This window comes from Strix aluco, chromosome 21, assembly GCF_031877795.1.
Source record: "Strix aluco isolate bStrAlu1 chromosome 21, bStrAlu1.hap1, whole genome shotgun sequence".
In the NCBI taxonomy this organism is placed as follows: Eukaryota; Metazoa; Chordata; class Aves; order Strigiformes; family Strigidae; genus Strix; species Strix aluco.
Window position 1 is genome coordinate 8,329,443 of NC_133951.1, and position 18,544 is coordinate 8,347,986.

An 18,544-nucleotide genomic window follows, 5' to 3' on the forward strand; every position below is an offset into this window, starting at 1 on the left:
AGCCATTCATCGATGTGTGAGGGTAGAGCGATGCAGGTGTCAGGCTGCTGGGCTCTGATGAAGCCGCTGATAGCACTTATCTGCAATGGGTCAGTCCCCCAGAGTCATAAAGCCATATAAAGCTCCTGGAACAGCGTCAGGCTGTGCTGGTGCTTGTTTTTTGCCAGCAATCTGTGTTGTCTCATTAGGCTGCATTACACTTGGCGATGTCATGATGGATAGGAAAACTGTCTTCCTCCTGAGCGCTGTTAAGCCTGCAGGACCAAATGTGTCTCTGGTGTAATGCCAGTGCCTGTAGTAGGAAAGGAGAATTTGGCTTTTTGAGGCTCTTCTCACTCAGCAGCAGCTCCTCGCTGCTCTCCTTCATGACTTGGAAAAGGGAAACAGAGATTTCTGGAGCTGGGATGGGTCAGAGGATGCTCTCCAAGCCCCAGAGCCCCTCCTGCAGCACGGATGTGCCAGGAACCCCCTCCAGAGGTAAGCAGGGCTGGAGACTGAGATCTGGTGGTGCGCTGGGGGCTTCCTCTCCTCTTTGCCAGGGGTTAAGTTCATCCCACTCTTTCCCCGGGAGAGGTTTGTCTGAGCACCAGCACAGCGTGGGTGTCCGGGGCAGAGCCACACAGTGCCTGTGGCAGATCTGGGTCTCTGGGGTCTGTGTGACCCAGCAGGCAGCTCGGGCCGGGGCAGTACCCTGCTCTGTGCAGGCACTGGGCCAGGAGAAGGCTGAGCATGCACCTGAGGCAGGTCAGCATGAGGTCTCCATCCTCAAGGGGCCATTGCAGCACTGGGACACCCCTGGAAAGAATTGTGCTGACACCCATGGGCTTTTTGCCAAGTTCTTGGTGTATTTAAGAGGACAGTGTTGCCTTGGCTTTGTTAAAGTCCCCCTGAGGTTTGCTGCTCTCATTGTCCTGGTGTGGAGTGTGTGCACTCTGTTGAACCATGATTCTGGCCGTGCCACTTGTAAATTATCCAATCCAGACACTGTGGCTCATGATATCGCTTATTTTTGAGCTGCTGATTGTCTTCCAGTGCTTGAGACCAAAGGGTAGTCTGGCTGCAGGATGGTCTGTGTCAGGTTTAGCTTCTTGGCCTCTGGCAAGCCTGAAACCCCCCTGTCTCTCTGGGTTGTTTTTCATCTTTTCTGGCTGTTGTTGCCAAGACCGATCATCTGACCCAGCAGAACTGCCTCTGCTGTCAGAGGAAATAACGGACAGATATAATTAGCAATGTCAGGCCCAGGCAGTCAAACAGCAATCGGACGGGTGCAGATGGCTCTTGGAAGCATGGTCTGTTCCTCTGGCTTAGGGCCGTCTGCTGATCTGGAAGGAGGTAACAGGAGATTGAATAGAATCTCTCTTAAATAAACTTCTCAGTAAAGATTAATTTCTTTCCAGTCTAATTGACAACACCAGATTGCTCTAAAGGGGGTTGTAAAATAAAAGGATCTCGATGAGATATTGATTGTCACCTCCAGGTTTCGGCACAGATTCCTCCTGTTTCTAAATACAATTTGTGTTTCACTCCAGGCAGGCTCCTAACTGGGCTCTGTAAATGCAGTGCGTTTCCAGAGGGGAGCTGCCAGGGTAGCCAGGCTCAGGTTAACACCAGTTTTGTAAAGAAGCTGAAATGGCCTGGCTAGAACAAGCCCCTGCCCCTCCCGGGGGTGACACACCACTAACCCTGGTGGCCACGCAGGTCTGTGCTTCACCACTGCCCAGGGACATCCAACAGCTGAACGGGCTGATGGCTGGAGGGGTGCTGGCTGGAGCACCCCGGGCGTGGGGCTCCCTGACGCGGGTGCCAGTGAGCCGGGTGTGGGGCATGGCTCGAGCAGCGCAGCAGACCTGGCTTCGTGCTCTCGGCTCAGCGGCTGCTCAGAGCTGGCAGCAAGAAGCCTCTGCCCAGGGCTGCCTCCCAGCCCTGCCTGCCCCTGCCCTGCGGACACGTCCCGCCGCGGAGGGAGGAAGGGCAGCGTTTGCCGGTAGCGAGGGCAGGGAGCCCCGGGCTCTGCGGAGCCGGGAGTGGAGGGAACTGGGGGTGGGGGGAACTCTATCACAGCGGATGGAAATTGGGGGTGCGGGGGCTGGAGAGGGACCAGCGGTTGTGTGGAAGTTGCCACGGGCCCTGTCGGCGTGGAGGGGAGCTCAACGGCCTCCCCGCCCCCGGGCGGGACCGGCCCCCCCCCCGCCCCCTCCCTCCTCCCGGCGGGGGAGCCCTGCGAGCGGGGCGGGCACGGCGGCGGCGAGGGGCCGGCCACCGCTCCGCTGCCCTGCGGGGGCCAGGCCGGGACTAACCGGGCCAGGCCGGGACTAAGGGGGCCGGGCCGGGCCGGGCGCTGTCCGCGGTGCTGGAGGCGGGGCGGGCGCTGTCCGCGGTGCTGCAGCAGCGCCCCGACACTTCCCCCCCCGCCCCCCCACGCCCCATGCACCCCGGCCATGGAGGCCCGCGCCGCCGGCTCGGGGGGGGCTGGCTACAACGAAGCCCTGCTGCACAAGGTAGGGCGGGGGAGAGAGGGGGAACCGCGGAGGGGGCTGCAAAGTGCACGGGGAGGGGGGGGCGGGGAGGGTGGTGGGTGGCGTGAGAGCAACTGCCGGGGCAGGGCGTCTGCTTGAACTTCCCCGGCAAACTCTGTCCCTCTCCCCTCCGCGCTCCGCTCCCCGCGGTGGGGTCCGTCAGTCACCCCCCATCCCGGCGGGGGGATGCGGCTGCAGCTCTTTCCTCCCCCCGCTCCTTCTCCGCGGCGGCCGGGGCTGGGCAACCCCCGGGGCTCGGCCTCGGTCCCCGCCACCTCCTGGGGGACGGTGGGGAGGGGGGCGGCAGGATCGGGCGTGTTTGCAAAGCAAAGCGGGCAGGAGCGCTGGGAAGGGGCCAGCCCCGCGGCATAGCCCGCGTTCAGCCGCTCCCGCTGTCCTGTGCATGCTCCGCGGGGGTCGGGGGGAGCTGTACCGCGGGGCTCTGTTTGCCAAACCCAGACTAAGGAACCGGGATTTCTCTGCCATGAAATAGCGGTGTCCCAAGAGATGTCCATCCCTGCCCTCCTTGCTTTAAATCCTTCTCTTCTGCTGAGTCCCTGGGACTGTGTTTCGTAACTCCACGTTGCATGGAGGGCGGCCGGGCTGCTGGCTGTGCCCGCAGGACCTGGGTGGCTCAGACTCTGCTGGAGCCGGGCTTTTGCTCCCTGCAGCTCCAGGAGACAGAGAGGAGACGCTGATCTCTGCCAGATCCACCCATCACTCCTTGTTGCTGTCCTCACGCTGCTTTGCTGCAGTCACCAGTGACTGTGCAGGGACGGCCCCCCTGGGGAGCAGGGGAAAAGCAGGGGTGGGGCAGGGCAGGGGAAAGTGCTGGGGCTGTGTGGATCCCTCTTCACAAATCCCCGTCTATTTTATATTCTGCTCTACTAAGGGCAATGTGCCCAGCCCTTGATTAGCTGGAAAATATCAATTACTAGCAACTCATTTCTGTTGTACACGGAGTACGTAGGACATGCCTCCAGGGATGACTCAAGAAACTTTGATTCTTTGCAAAACCTTAACTCTCTCTTTGCCAGCAAGGAGCTGCTGCAGCTAAGGAACAACATTGGTGGAAATGAGTTTCTGGGCAGAAGAGCTGCCCGGGCAAATAACCATCCCACTCCCATGTTCTCTGCTGTTTCCCTTGGTATTTTGCTGCCGCTCCTGGCTGGGCTGCTTGTCATGCAGAAACAAGCCTGCTCTTGCTCCAGGGATGTGAGGCAGCAAATACCTTGCTAGATCTTGTTTCTGAGCAAGGAATCACATTTCAGATGTACTGAGAAACCCCAAGAGAGTTTTGCACTCTAGAGGCAAAGGTTAAGTGGTTTCTGGTTGGTGGCTAAACCCAGGCCTGGAGAGGAAACGAGCCAGGAGTAAATCAAAACAGGAACAGCAGAGATTTGTTCTGGGCTGTTCGAGAAAAATTTCACTTGGCGCAAAATGTTGGATTCTTTCAGGTGATTTGACCCATTGCCAAATTTTTCTTCCTCCTGTTGGGTGCTTGGATCCATTTAGCTGGAACAAGCCCCAGGGGGAGAGAGAGCGACATGCCCCTGGGCTGTGGTTGATCCAAGGTGCTAGCAGGGTGTTTGCAAACAGGGATCCCCTGTGTGATCTGAGCCAGCTTTTGTCTGATGTGCAGCCCTACAGCTCATGTCTGAAATACAGCCTCTGCCAGGGCAAGGGCCCAGCAGGGCTGGCAGAGGGCCCTGAGCTCTGGCTCGAGCCAGCGTAAGGGGCTTGGCCATGGTAAAACAGCGCCTGGGCAGGGTAGGGACAGCCCTGAGGTGTCCTTGTGGCACAGGACAGCTCGAAGCAGCATCCAAGTTGCCCTGGAGCAGGGGAAGGCGGCACAATTTTGTATGTAGAGCAGGTAGAAATAAGTCTTAGTAATGCATCCCTGAGAGACTGTGGCAGTGGGGTGGCGAGGGGCCAAAAGCAGCTGTGGCTTCGCTCTCAGACCTCTCCCAGTGCCGCGTCCTGGCTGAGCCCTGCAGGCAGCTGTGCTGGGGCGCACATACACAGTTGCCCCACTTTGTTGTGACAAATCCTGAGAGAAAACCTTTGGGTCTGGGGCTTCAGCAGCACTCTGAGAGCAGCAGCAGAGCCTTTGGAGGGCACCTGTCCCCTCCCTGCATCCCCCAGGACTGGGGTTTTAACCTGCCAGGCTCCCGCCAGCTACATTTTAGCTCAGATTCAGCTACAACTTGCTAAAGCTCCAAAATAAACTGGGAAGATAACCTCAATCCACACGCGCTATCCTAGATCTCCTCCCGCTTGGCTGGCACTGGAAATGCAGCAATTGCTTCCCTACGCTGCCTTGACAGCCGTGCAAAACCTCTCTTCCCTAGGCACATTGGACCAAAATATCTCCTCTGCTTGCTGGCTGCCAGCACGGGTAGGGGAGGTCTGAGTGGGTTTGCCCTCGCTGCCCCATCGCTCTGCCTTGTCTCTGCAACTACACTGAGCCAGCAGCAATTTTGGAGGGAGGTGATTCGTCTAGATCTGAATTAGCCCAAACCCCCTAATTAGAGGTGTGAGGAGAGATATTTGCTCTTTCCCTAAGGCAGAGCTGGCAGACATGTCTGCTCGGTGGGGGGGGGGGGTGTGGTGGTGTGACAAGCTGTACCCGCTTTTCTGCTGGGGCTGTGGAGCAGGCGAGCTGTGGGGTGGTGAAGTGTGGCTACCTCTGCCCACACAGTGGAAATAATTCCCTGTAGCTGGAAACAAGAATTGCTCTGATTGTGCTGGGGCTCAGTTGTGGTGTTTTGGGACTGTCACCAAGCAGATCTGCCGGTCTTGGCCAGGCTTCCTTCTTATTTTATGTTTATTTTGTAGCCAGGAAGACCATGATGTTTTCCACAGTGCTGTACCTCCACAGAGCCAGTGAGATTTTCCTAAAGTCATTAGGAAAGTCTCTTGATTGATTCAGGCCAACTTTTACTATTATTATTATTAAGTCATGAAGCAATTCATGAGTTGCTCTATTATAAATCCCAATTAAATTATTGATAGAGGAGCCTGCCTTTTATACATGTTCTCTGTAAATCCTGGGCTCTGAAGGCTTTCTGGTGCTCATTCCAGCCAGCTCTCCTCCCTCCATAATTAATGCCATTCTCTGCATTAACTGCTCCCAAAGACAATGCTGCAGGGTTCAGCGGGTCTTGTTGCACTTCCCAGCACCAGCATTTACATGGGAATAGTGTGTAGCACCAAAAAATGCAGCACTGGGGTGCAGGAGCCCCACAGTAATGAACTCTGAGGGTGTTTTCCTATGTGGCTGCTCTGGGGCAGACCCTGCTCTCTGCACTGGGAACGTGTCTGGGTCCCAGGGCAAAGCCAAGGAGGGCTTGGGCAGGGAAATTCCCCCCAGGAAAAGGGTGACCTGGCTCCTCTAATCCATGTGCAAGGGTTTTGCCCAGAGATTTCTGCTTCCCAACATCCCCACAGCTCCCGTGCAGGGTCCCAGCCCATGAGGCTGCTCCTAATGTACAAGTGACCTCCAAACAGCCCGATGTCTCGTTAAGGAGGGCACAGAAATCTCCAGCTGCAAACCTGGCCCCATATTGCTGCCTCTCACCCTGCAGAGGTGCAGGGCTCCCTCCTGCCATCAGCTCCACTTGGTAGGTCAGGGTTTTCTCAGGAGACGTTTGGGGTGTGGGATATTTTTTCTGAGAGAAAACGCTGATTCACTGAAACAAGTGCTTCACTGAAGCTTTATCGGGCTCCAGGAAGGTTGTGGTGCGGTGATTTATGCAAGGCAGGATGCTGGTCTTCTGCCAGTCCATGTTCCTGCTTTAGTCGTGATCCTCAAGCTCCTTGGCTTTTGGTTTCAGCCCACTCCTTCGGGGTCTGTGGGGTGGCAGGAGCCCACAGTGCTGGGTGCTGTGGCGTGTGCCCGGTGGCTGGATCCCCCACAGCCTCCTGGGACATGAAATCAGGTCTTGATCCGACGAGGCTCTTTGGGCACTTGATTAAACACGTTCCTCACGCTCATCTGCCCTGCACTTCACAAGGGGGTACGCGCTGTGCCTGAAGTGGTGCCAGGCTGGATTTCACCCCGGGGCCACTCAGAGCAAGGGAGGTGATGCAGGGATGGGACCGGCCACACGTGGAGGCTCCCCTGGCTGCCAGGAAGATGCTGAAGCGACAGCTCCCACTTGGCAAGTGAAGAGTGACCTTCGTGATGTCACCCGGGGTGGGGACAAAGGGCTGAGGTGCCCTGGGATGGAGCAGGGCTGCTGGAGCTGCACTGGACTAAACACAAATCAAGGGGGGAAACAACAAATGCAGCAAAGTGCAGCACAGGCGGAGACAGAGAGTGGGGAGGTGCAGCCCCAGCACCTCGGCAGCTCAGCCCTGCAGCCTCGGGGGTCACAGGGGGGACACTGCCCCTGGGCTGGCTCAGCACTTGCCAGGGCTGCAGCTACAGGAACACCCATGTCCGGAAGGACAGAGCCAAAACCACTTCTGAGCAAGAAGCCAGTTAGCAGAGTGTTTATTTGAACTTGTGTCCGTGTGAAAGGGTTGAAAGTGCCTCGGTTTCCTGAAAGGATGGAAATGTTTGCACCAGTGGCTTTGCAAACAAAACCCAGATACGGGCAGAGAGGGGAGGGAGGGGTTTGCGTTTGCATTGTTTGTCTCCCTTAGGCTGGGGATTTGGAGGAACGTGGGCAGGGGCAGAAGGGAGGAGGAGCTCCCCCAGGGTGCGATGTGGGTAGCAGGACCACGGGCTGGCAACTTGGGAGCTGTTCGGGAGGTGATGGCAGTGCCCCAGCTCTGACACCTGCACAGCTCCCTTGTCCCTTCTGCTCGGGGACCTGAGGGTCTGCAGGGGTTCCCTGACTTCACACCCAGCACCCTGCTGTGGGGGGAGCGCTGCGGGTCCACGGTGTTAATGCAGCATGAAGACAGCCCAGTGCCCCGGGGAGGCTGCGTGGCAGTGGCTGTGTGCAGCAGCTGTGGGATATGCTCTCTTTACTAAACAGTTTTGGACTTAATTCAGCGCCGCCAAAGTCCTCCCAAAGAGGTTTTCCGCCAGGGCTGTGCGAGCCAATGCCGCCTCTGCCCGGCCGCTTCCCCAGCCGGGGCAGGAGCATCTCTCCTGCTTTTGCTCTGTGATGGGCTGTGCTTTGCTTTCTCTTCCTCCTCTCTGCACTCGAAGAGGGAACAGTGGGGCTCATGCCCGAAGCTCAGCCCAGGGCACATTTCATTTATTACAAACTTGGTCAGAGGGGTGGAAATCCCTCCCCGGGCAGGTGGCAGGACCAAAGGTGACAGCAAAAAGCAGGAGAGTGGCACTGGCATCCAGCAGCCTGTGGGGACAATCTGCTGCCGAGCAGGGCTGTGCAGGGGAGGCTGTCATGGGGCTCCCACGGGGCCCGCAGCTCTGCTGTGATCTGGGGCTGGGCTGGTCCCTCCTGATCCCTCTATATTCACTGCTGCATCACCCCAGCACCCCCTCCCCGAAATCCCAGCCCTGGCTGCACGCCGTGCCTGCAGGCTCCAGCACTGCCTTCTGCGCGCTGACGCCTCTTTACCGGGTCCTTTGCAGACGATCCTGGTCGGAGACAGCGGCGTGGGGAAGACATCTCTGCTGGTCCAGTTTGACCAGGGCAAGTTCATTCCTGGCTCCTTCTCCGCCACCGTGGGCATTGGGTTTACGGTAAGAGCCCAATCCCTGGTCCCTGGACTGTGCAATCTCGCTCACCCTTGGGAGAGCAGTTTTATTTGAGTAACCATAATCGATGATTCTATGATTCCAAGTGATGCTAAGCACAAAGAATTGGGAGAATTGGCTTTGATGCTGCTGGATGAGGGGCCTGGTTTGTCTGTGTGCTTGCCAGCAAGCTGGGGGCAGGCGTGCTTTGGGCTGCTGGAGGAGATGGAGGATGGGTGAGGCTTGATATCACAAAACCCCGAGTGGGGCTGTGCCTGAGCACAGCCTTTTGCATCGCACCTGGAAAGCTGCCGTTGGAGTAGCCCTGCTCTCCCGGGGAGCAGCCAGCCCGTGTCCTACCTGGGTGGCCCCAGGACCTCGCGATAAGTCAGGCAGACAGCAGCAGCGCTGGGGAAAAGCGCTCGGTCGCCATTCAGTGATATTTGCAGAACCGCCACGGAGCCGGTGAGCGGCTCTGACATGTGTGTCCCCTCTCCCGGGGAGCTGGGGACAGAGACAGTGCTTGGGACCTCACCACACAGCCAGACCAGCATCCCTCCAGCATCGTGGCAAGGCTGGGGCTCAGCAAGAGGCTGTTCCCCATGGTGGGGGGGTTATTACTCATGGGGATTTTCTCTCTAGTCCAGGCCAAGGAAGCAGGGAAATGTGGTACCAGCATGGGGGGTCTGGGGCCAAGCAGCCCAGGGGCTGGCACCCAAGGGTGCCCCTGCAGGCAGTGCCAAGCCCTGGGCAGGCAGAGGAGGCTCAGCCATGCTCTTGACTTTTACCAGCTCCCAGCTGCTTCGTTTCTTCTGCAGCAGCAACAGTGTGTGGAGGTGATGCTCAGCCACGTGTTTTTTCTGCCCAGACAGCTCCGTGAACACCAGTATGGTTTGCCGTATCCTTCCAGCCCCGCTCCCCGGGGAGCTCAGCCACTTCTGGGAGCTCCGAGAACCTTCAGGTCTGGGCACTTCCCTGGCCAAAGAGCATCTAGAAACTATAAATCCCCCCCGCTGGGTCTCAGCGCAGTTACAGGACTGGAAATACAGGTTCACTTTCCCGAGGGGCAGAGGGAGGCTTGGCTGGAGCAGGAGCAACAGCCGGGGAGGACGCGGAGGCGGGTGCCGTTGCAGAGGGCATCTCTACCATCGGACCTCCCATGGCCATGCGTGGCCTTTGCCCGGAGGATGGCGAGGGCACAGCTCTGCACGGGAGCCCTGCACGCCCAGGTCCCAGCGGCGTGAGCGAGGCTGGGGGGTTTGCACTGAGATGAGCCCTGGCACAGGGGAGATGGGCTGGGTGTCCTGGGCAAAATAAATCAGAGGGGGCTGAAGGGTCCTGTCCATGGAGTGGTGCCTGGAAGCGTGAAGACCCCAGACAGCCACAGCGCATGGACCTGGATGGGGTTTCATGGGGTGAGTTTTGGGGTAACGCAACACTCCTGGCTCTCCCCCAGGACTTCTGCATTCCCACGCTTGGGCTTTTCCCAAATGAAGTGTGCTACGAGCCGGGCCCCAAGGGCCGCTGTAGGAAGCTGGGGGCTGTGAGCAGCCGGAGGGAGCGGGAGCCCCGGCAGCTGTCCCGGCCAAGACTCAGGCGCCGCTGAAGCGGCTCACCGCAGCGCGCGGCTTCCGGCTAACGGCTGCGGCTGCTGGTTTCCTCCCGGCTTCGCCGTGTCTTGGTGCTAACCTGGGGCCCAGCTCGGCAGCTGTCGGGGCTCCAGCGGATGGGCCAAAGCCCCCACCCTTGGGTGGGGTGGGAGCGGGGGTTGCTGTCCCCACCGACCCAGTGTGGCGGGGGTGACCGGGGTGTCCATCTCTGCACCCCGTCGGGCTGTTCATTTGTGGGGTGAGCGTTTCCTCCTCTCCCCATCCATGTGCCCGGAGGGACGTGTCACGGCTCAGCCCGCCAGCCGGTGCTGCCGAGCCCCCGGCAAATCCAAACACCCCGGGGGCCTCGGTGCGGGGGTGCAGGGGGGCAGGTTTCCAGCCTTGAGCCTCCTCTTCCTCGTCCCGGGTCCAGGCCTGGCGGGGAGGCAGCCGGGGTGCAGCCTTGGGGGTGGCATTGGCCGGGGAGGAGGAGGAAGAGGAGGAGGAAGGCGGGCCGGGTGGGGCCCGCTGGCCCCGCGGCGCCGGGACTCGGCGGCTCCGCTCGGACGCAGCATGAGCGGCCCCGGCGGGGCGGCGGGGAGCGGGACCCCCCCGGCGGGGAGCGGGGACCCCCCGATGCTGCCCCGGGACTACGAGCTGGCCGGCAAGGTGGGAGGCGGCGCGGGGGGGGGGAGCAGGGGTGGACCCCCCAAGCGCTGCCGAGGGTGGAGGTTGGGGCTCGCCCCCCAGCCCGGGGGAGACCAGGAGGGGTCCAGGGAGGGTCCCGGGGGCCACCCGCTTCCTCCGCTGCCGCGATGACGCCCAGGAAGCGGCTGCGGGCCGGGGAAGGGGAAGGAGGTGGCGGCCCCAGCTGAGCTCCCCCAGCCCTGCCCGCCCCTGCCCCGGGGGGGTCCCAGATCTATCAAATGTGGGGATGGGGGTCCTCCCTCCTCCCTCCGGGAGATGGAGATAGGGGGTCGCTGCCCCGGGGGCGGGGGGAGGTCTTTGCCCCGGGTGTGTCCCTGTCCCGAGGTGGCGATGGGGGTGCCGGCCCCGCTGGCCCAGCTGCAGAAATGGGGCTTTTAGCTTGGTGGGCAGCGGGACTCCCCGGGGCGGGGGGGCACGGCCGAGCTCTGCCCTCTGAAAGCCCGTCCTGCCCTTCTCCGGCCAAGGGGGGCTCCTGCCAGCTGGGGCAGCGGTGCCCCCCCGTGAACCAGGGCAGGGGGAGCAGGACCCCGTCCAGCCCATCGCTGCATCCCGGGGGCACTGGGGAGGGGGGCAGCGTGTGTGCCCCAGAGCCGAGCCAGCCCAGGGCCCCGCACCCACCCCGCAGCCCCCTGCACTGACAACACCCCCCCCGCCCCTGCCAGGCATCGGGGTGGGAACCCTCCCCCCCGAGTGCACCCCTCTTTCCCAGCCCAGCTCGGCCGAAGGTCACCCCGCAGAAGCACCCTCCTCTTCCCAGCGGCAGAGGGGAGGCTCAGGGCCGAGGAGCCTTTTACCCGAAAAATTTAATACACAGCCCCAGGCTGAGCCCAGCACCGATGGGACCAGCCCTGAGACCTCCCCCCGCCTTGCTGAGCTAGCTCCCGAAGTGGTCCTGCGTGCTGCCACCTTCCCTAAACCACTTTTATTCCTTTGCCTTTATCCTCCCGGCTCTGACTTCTTTCAGTGGAGGTGATTTTTGTGTCGGAGGGAGGAAATCAGTTGCCAACCTCATCCGAAGCGAGGTGAAGGCAGAACTGAGGGGTGTTCCCAGCTGCCCTCCAGCCTGGGCTGGGTCGGGGTGTCCCGGGGAAGGATTTGACCAGCCAAGTGAACTGGCAGGAGGCAGAGCACTTCCAGCCCCCAGCTCTGGCTGTGCTGGCCCCCAGGGCGTTTGCTGTGCCATCCCTGTGGCAGGTGGCCACAGCTCACCGTGTTTGCCCAGCCCGGGGCCAGTGGGGCCGTGTGGGTTTGCTTTGCAGGCTCCAGCATCCCCACAGGGTGGGTTTGTGGGGATGGACCTTCTTGCTGGAGTCCTGCTCGCTGCCAGTTTTAGGCAGGGGATAGATGTAGTCAGCGTCAGGTTAATTATTGCCGGGCAGGAAAGGGCTGCTGCTGACGAGCAGGGAGGAGAGAAGGCGTCGGGGTGTCGGGTAAGGCTGTGCTTAGCGAGACCAGCATCGGTCCTGGCTGCTGCCTGCCTGGGTCCGGCCATGCCAGAGTGGTTGGGGAGCCCAGGCTGAGCCTGTTTGCTTAGCAGGAGGGGAAAAGGCACCGTGTTTGCTTTGGTGTCTGTGGCAGTCCCGGACATGGCAGCGTTTGCCCAAGCCATGCATCAGCCCTGGGGCTGGGCACTCCCGGGCTGGGGGTGGACGTGGCTCCACGTGTTGAGTTGTTGCTGCCGGCTCTCCAAGAAGCCTCCTGGGTTGGGAGACAGCCAAGGGCTGGCCAGGAGACATCTCTTCTTGCTGCAGTCCCTGTCTTCCCGCCAGCTCTCCTCTTCTGCTCTCCCCTTCTTCGGTGGCTGGGGGCTGCTCCGCTGCCCTGGGGCACTGCTTGGCTGCACCCTCGGGGGTCCCATCCCTCCCCCAGCTCTCACGGGGCTCCCCAGATCCAGCAGGACCAGCCCTGGGGAAAGAAATGGAGGGACACAAGGGACCGGGGGGAGGGGCTCAGCACCGCTGCCCCCTCCCCGACCTGCTGACACCTCTCCCTGCGCCCATCTTGCAGGTGATGTTACTTGGAGACTCGGGCGTGGGGAAAACCTGTTTCCTGCTCCAGTTCAAAGACGGGGCCTTTCTCTCCGGGACGTTCATAGCGACCGTGGGCATAGATTTCCGGGTGAGACCACCATGGCTGCCACCCCCTCGCCTCCCCTGACCCACACCTCATCCAGGATGGGGCACTGGAAAGGGGAGACAGGGGGGTTTCCAGCCTCTGCAACCCAAATAATCTACCAACCGGCAGCAAGCGCTTGCTGAAACCCTTCCAGCTCTCCCTGGGAGAGTGGTAACAGACAGAAGAACCCACTGAGAGCATCACTCTTGCCTTTAAATCAGCAAAAAGCCTCAATTTAGCCTATCCTGGCTGGGTGCATGGGCTGGGGGTGTGCACTGGGCGGCTGGCACGCTCCACTGGCCAGGCTGAGGCCAGTGGTTTTGGGGGGACAAACACTGGTTGCTGTAATTTTGTGCCTTGAAAGGGCTGAAGTGGGCTGCTGAGGAGTTATTTAGGTCACTGGATCCCATTTAAACCCTCCCGCTGCTCTCTCTTCACAAAATTCCAGCTCAGGGTCTCTCTGGGGGCCCGCGGGCAGGCAGAGCTGTTTGCAGCACAGGGTAGAGCGGTGTTTCAGCAGGCTGGAAGTCACGGGGGGGTGTCCCCGGTCTGGGCTCTGCCACGGCTGCTGACACGTGTCGTGTGCGGTTGGCGCTTCCTCTGCCTCCACAGCTACTCTGGTTTTGTGCTGCCTTTGCTGCCCGGGCTGCTCTTGGCTTGAAGGAGAAACTTGGTAAGCAGGGGCTGGGGAGAGGGCCATGGGCTCGCTTTGGAGGGGTCTCATGGCCTGTCCTTCCAACAGAGTCATGAGAAAAGGAAAATCTGCCATGTCCCACTGCTGGGCTCAGCACTGGTGGCCCCAGGGGTGTTGCCAGCTCGTAGGTACCTGCTCTGCTTCATGCAGGCATCCCCTCCAGCAGCACATGCCTTGCTGCTGGTTGGTGATTTCCAGCATCTCCTAGGGCACATTTTTTGTTTTATTCAGCCCATTTTTTCAACTTTTATCATCTCCACATGAGCTGAATTTCCATTTCAAACAATTCCAGGCAACCAATTTATAGGGGTCTTCTCTTTCCAGAGTCATCCCTCCAAGTACAATTCTTTAAGAGTCTTAAAATAGCCCTTTGGTAACTCCTGCTTTTCTTTTCTTGGGCCTCTGGAGAGAAGTCCCTGCACTTTTGAGTTGGGTACAGCGATTGCTTAAGACTCGATAACTGCCTTCCCTGCTCATTTACAAATGCTGCTTCCCTTCCCCGGTCCCAGCCCGGCCGCAGGCTCGAGCGGCCCCGATGCCCGTCTGCAAACTGCCCTGACCTGGGAGATTTCCTCGTGCCGTGCTGGATAAAGCTGCATGCTACCTGCGACCCCCCAACTCAGTGTGTGCAACTACCTTTAAGGGCCAAGGAAGGCTCCCCCCCAGCAAGTACACCCCAGCGTCACCCACTGAGCATCCCCAGGTAGCTCATAGCATCCAAAGGCATTAAATTGCTGCAAGTAGCCCAAATTTATAGTGCAGGGGTGGTTCCTTCGGCACATGGAGCAGAGGAATCCTGGCAGAAGGGTCAGGGCTTAATGGTGGGCAGACGTTATAAAAACACACCAAGATGTTATTAATAAATGTACATTTGCATGTAGTTCATGCAAGATCTCCCCAGTTCCTCAGCTCTGATGAACTTCCCCTGGCCACGTGGGCTGGGGCCACTGCAAGCCCAGGGCTACCTGGCAGGAGCTGGATTGAGTTGGCATCCCTGGGCTTTGCGGGGCAGCCTGCATCGTTAGCCGGCTCATTAAGGGGCTGGGAAGCCACAGGACAGGGTCACGGACTGTAGGAGATGAGCGAAGCACTGGATCCAAAGCAGGCTGGGATCTTGCTGTCCTGTCTCTGTCAGGGCCTGATTCTGCCCTTTTCCACCCTGGCACGAGAGGATGCTGCTCTGGGATGTCTCTGTAGCTGCCACGTGGCATTGCAGCCCCCCAGCAGGACCAGGGTTTGTAGCAATGAGGCTTCACTGTCCAGCCCCACGGACAGCCTGGCTTCATCCTGCTGGCCAGGGGAGAGTGGCTGAAGGGCTGGGACATGGCCAACTCCACACTGGGGCTCTTCTTCTCTTCTGCAGAACAAAGTGGTGGCTGTGGATGGTGTGAAGGTGAAGTTGCAGGTGAGCTTTGGGAGGGGGTGAGCAATTCCCAGCCAGATTGCTGGAAACCGCCCCCCCAGGCTGAGTGTGGTGGTCCGGCAGAGCCAGGAGCCACAGGGGCATCCCCAGCTGGGGGGGGTTTCCCCTCCCCACTCTCACCAGGGTGGCTTCTCAGCAGATCTGGGACACAGCAGGACAGGAGCGTTTCCGCAGTGTCACCCATGCCTACTACAGGGATGCCCAAGGTGGGTTTGGGGTCCGGTGGGGATGGGGGAGACCAGCCAGAGCGCATCCCTGCAGCGGGGCAATGCCTCTGCCTCTTCCCTTCCAGCCCTGCTCCTGCTCTACGATATCACCAGCAAGATGTCCTTCGACAACATCCGCGTGAGTCCCCTCCGTGGGTCAGGAGCGTGTTTCTCCCCAGGCATCGGGGTTGTGGGTGCCCTGCGTGGCTTGCTGGGTGTTTGGGGCAGTTTAGAGCCTGTTTTACACATAAGCACTGGCTGGTTTGGCCAGACCCAGCCAGCTGGGAGCTCGTCCCCAGGGCGCCTGGCTGGGTGCTGCATGGCTGGGTGAGTTTTGTTTAGGGCCATGGTAAATGGCTGGAGGGCGAAAACGCGGTTTGGGATGGATGTGAACCATGGGTAGGCTTGGGCCGTGGCCAGGAGACAGGGCGTTTTCAGGACTGTTCGGCTGTGATGCTGGAATGGTTCCCATGCCAAAAAAACCCTCATTTTCCCTGTCATCATGGCGGGGTGTGAGGGCTGAGAGGGGAGGGACGACCCCGACACAGCCCCGCTGCCCCGCAGGCCTGGCTGACGGAGATCCACGAGTATGCCCAGAAGGACGTGGTCATCATGCTGCTGGGCAATAAGGTGAGTGCAGGGTCCCCTGTCACCCGCGGTTTGCCGTGCTGTGCTGTGCCGATCCGTGCCGTGCCGATCCGTGCCGTGCCGATCCGTGCCGTGCCCTGTGGCTGTGGAGGGATGGGGCTCGGGGGGCGCTCTGCCTGCTGGCTGGGTGCAGCCTGCCTACACCCCCCACCCGGCTCTGCTGCTTTCTGGGCTCAGTCAGGCCCAGAGGTGACCCCAGAGGTTTGGGAGGGTCGGAGGGGGGGCCGGTGTTCCCACTAGCCAGAGGGGGGCAGCACGAGGCTGAGGCTCTGGGTGCAGGATGCTGCTGGGTATGGGATGTCCACCCAGGTCCTGGATGCACCCCCAGATCCCAGGTAGCCTGAAGTCCCAGATGCCCAACCGGGTCCCAGATTCTCTCCGCAGGTCCTAGATGCTGCCAGATACCCAGTGCCTGACTGGGTATGGGATTTTCCTCAGGGACTGAATGCCCCCTGAATCCTGGATGATGCTGGGTACCCAGTGTCCAGCAGGACACCAGAAGTCCCTCTGGGTCCTGGATACCCCCGGGTACTGGGTGCTGCCTCAGGTCCCCAGGTCCCAGATGCCCCCCCACATCCTTGATGCCACCAGGTCCCAGATGCTCAACAGGTCCCAATTCTCCTCTGGACACTGAATGTTCCTGGGTCCCTGACACCCCCAGTTCCTGGCAGGCCCCTGTGCACCCCACTCTGCCTGCTTGCCAGATGCCCGCAGGGTGCCAGCTGGCCTTGGTACACAGTGACGCTTTCCTTCCCTCGGCAGGCTGACGTGAGCAGTGAGAGGGCTGTGAGGACAGAGGATGGAGCATCGCTGGCCAGGGTGAGCCATGCCAGGGTCTAACTCAGCTGAAGCCCCCCCCAGATAATTGCACGTCGTTCAGGGTCCCCGCGCAGCCGTGCCATCCCCTCTGACGGGTGCCCAGACCCGCCTGGCTCTAGCACAGGCAGCGCGGCAGCCGCTTGCACAACAAAACCTGGAGCAAGGCAGGGAGGGGATGGCACCTTGTCCCCAAGCCAGGTGACAGGGATGATTTGGAGGGGCAGGAGAGCATTTCGGCGCCGCTGACAGGGCCGTGCTGCTCTTGCAGGAGTATGGGGTGCCTTTCATGGAGACGAGCGCCAAGACGGGCATGAACGTGGAGCTGGCTTTCCTGGCCATTGCCAAGTGAGTACCTGGGGGCCAGGGGAGCGGGCAAGGGAGGTGTCCCCTGCAGCCCTACCACCTCCCACACCGACACTGGAGCGGGTGAGTGGCGGTAACGTGGCCCCACCACCCCAGGGAGCTGAAGCAGCGCGCGGTGCAGCCGCCAGACGAGCCCCGCTTCCAGATCCACGACTACATCGAGTCACAGAAGAAGAAATCCAGCTGCTGTGCCTTCGCCTGAGAGCGGCGGGAAGGAGCCGGCAGCAGCCCCGGGGGTGCAGGCAGGCAGGAGGCAGAGCGGGGGCCCAATCCTGCCTTCAAGCACTGAGGGACCCAGGCTCTGACAAGCCAAGCGTGGACAGGACAATGCACAAGGAGAGCCATCGCGCCGGGGCCGGATCCTGATGCCCTGCGGGGCAATGCTTGGAGCTCACTCTGTGCCCCCAGCGAATAACTGTGGTGTGATGACTGCCAGCCTGGCCAGTGAGCCACGGGGACGCCTCCATCACCCGAGCAGGATGCAGGATACGGCCCCGCACTGAGGGGCCCCTTGGAGCAGCTGGAAGGGCCATGTGTGCCATGGATGAGCCCCCATGCAGCCCCTGGCCCTCTCCTCCCCTGCAGCCATCCCTGCTCTTGGTGCTGCTCTCATCCGGCTGAAAGGGCCTGATCCAGCCCCTGTGCCCCCGGTGCTGCCGGGCTCTGGCTTCCCTCCAGGGAGCCTCAGCTCTGCCCCCCAAGCTGCCCCACACCTGGGTGCGGCTGGTGCCCACCCTCGGCCGTGGCTCCTCACTGCTGCAGTTGCTGCTGTTGGCTTTTGTCCTCCTGCTGCCATGAAGGCAGTGATGTCCCCGTTGTGTCCCGGTTCTGCTGGAGGGAAGGGCCAGGATGGGGAAGCGTCCAGCCAAGCCTGCTCCCTGCCTGTGCAGCTGGCGTGAGAAATAAAACTCCCCTGGGAGAACTCAAGCAATGTTTGGGGCACTTCTAGTACACACAGCAATTTGGAAAAACCTTATTTCCCCACTCTTGTAGCTACAGGATTAGAGACTTTTTTTTTTTTTAATGAGAAAAACCTTTTCAATCCAGACAAAACCATCTCCGGCTGGATTTGGTGGGGTGGAGGTGCCCGCAGTGGCCGGGGGCAGGGTTTCCCTCCCATCGCTGCACGTGTAATACAACTTTCTTCCTGCCGCTGGCAAATTGCAGCTGAAACCCACTCTCTGGAGAGCAGATGCCTGAGATGCTTCAAACACTGCTACACTGGGCACTGGCGGGGTGCAGGGTGCAAGGCTTGGGCCCCGCGTTGCTGCACATCCCCGGTGCTCAGCCTGGCCCTGCCAACCCCTCCAGCATGCTGCCAGCTCCCCCGAGCACTACCTGGGGTGGTGAGATGATGAATATTTGGTCATGGAGCTGAAGAACTGATGCAAAGGGCAGCTGTGGGAGGGCATGGCACTGCTGCACGTAGGAGTTGAGGACTGTCTGGCACATCCATCCCTGCCAGCATCTTGCCTGGCCCTGTGCCCAAGCTGCTCGTCTCTCACCTGCCCCGGTGCTCCTTCACCTCTGCTCTGCTCCCGGGTCTCTCTTTGCAAGTTTACAGATTAAAGCTGGATATTTTTGAAGCTTTGCATCTGCCTGGTTTTTTCACTCCGTGAGAAATCCCTGCCCTGGGTCTGCAACGTAGGAGGCTGCTGCACCCAGGCGCTGCAGAGCGGTGGGGCTGTAGGGGGGGCCCTGGGAGCAGCCATGGGGAGGGGGAAGCACTCATGGCCCCTTCTTCCACGCCGGGGCTTTCGCTGCACATTTCAGACAGTCCAAAGGTGAGAGGGGAAGAGTAAAC

The 18,544-nt window shown here is 60.4% G+C and overlaps 1 protein-coding gene across 4 annotated transcripts; it reads left to right on the plus strand.

Moving 5' to 3' along the window:
* The first annotated feature begins 379 nt into the window (after nt 1–379).
* On the plus strand, nt 380–18,326 carry RAB37 (RAB37, member RAS oncogene family). 4 transcript variants are annotated; one of them, XM_074847302.1, is made up of 10 exons: nt 380–477; nt 8,071–8,181; nt 12,480–12,590; nt 14,645–14,686; nt 14,844–14,910; nt 14,997–15,049; nt 15,475–15,540; nt 16,321–16,377; nt 16,646–16,722; nt 16,837–18,326. In XM_074847302.1, the coding sequence occupies exons 1-10, from the start codon at nt 454–456 to the stop codon at nt 16,940–16,942; spliced, it is 714 nt and encodes a 237-aa protein (XP_074703403.1). In that variant the 5' UTR covers nt 380–453; the 3' UTR covers nt 16,943–18,326. The 4 variants fall into 4 exon arrangements, with proteins under 4 accessions (XP_074703403.1, XP_074703405.1, XP_074703406.1 ...); XM_074847305.1 differs by lacking the exon at nt 380–477 and adding an exon at nt 2,303–2,498; XM_074847304.1 differs by lacking the exons at nt 380–477; nt 12,480–12,590 and adding an exon at nt 2,298–2,498.
* Nucleotides 18,327–18,544: the final 218 nt, after the last annotated feature.

Excerpts from the sequence above, each read along its gene's own strand:
- RAB37 (XM_074847305.1), top strand. The coding sequence starts at position 2,439 with ATGGAGGCCCGCGCCGCCGGCTCGGGGGGGGCTGGCTACAACGAAGCC. Across the intron at positions 15,050-15,474 it reads TGTCCTTCGACAACATCCGC|GCCTGGCTGACGGAGATCCA; the intron begins GTGAGTCCCCTC and ends GCTGCCCCGCAG. Across the intron at positions 16,723-16,836 it reads GCTTTCCTGGCCATTGCCAA|GGAGCTGAAGCAGCGCGCGG; the intron begins GTGAGTACCTGG and ends CCACCACCCCAG.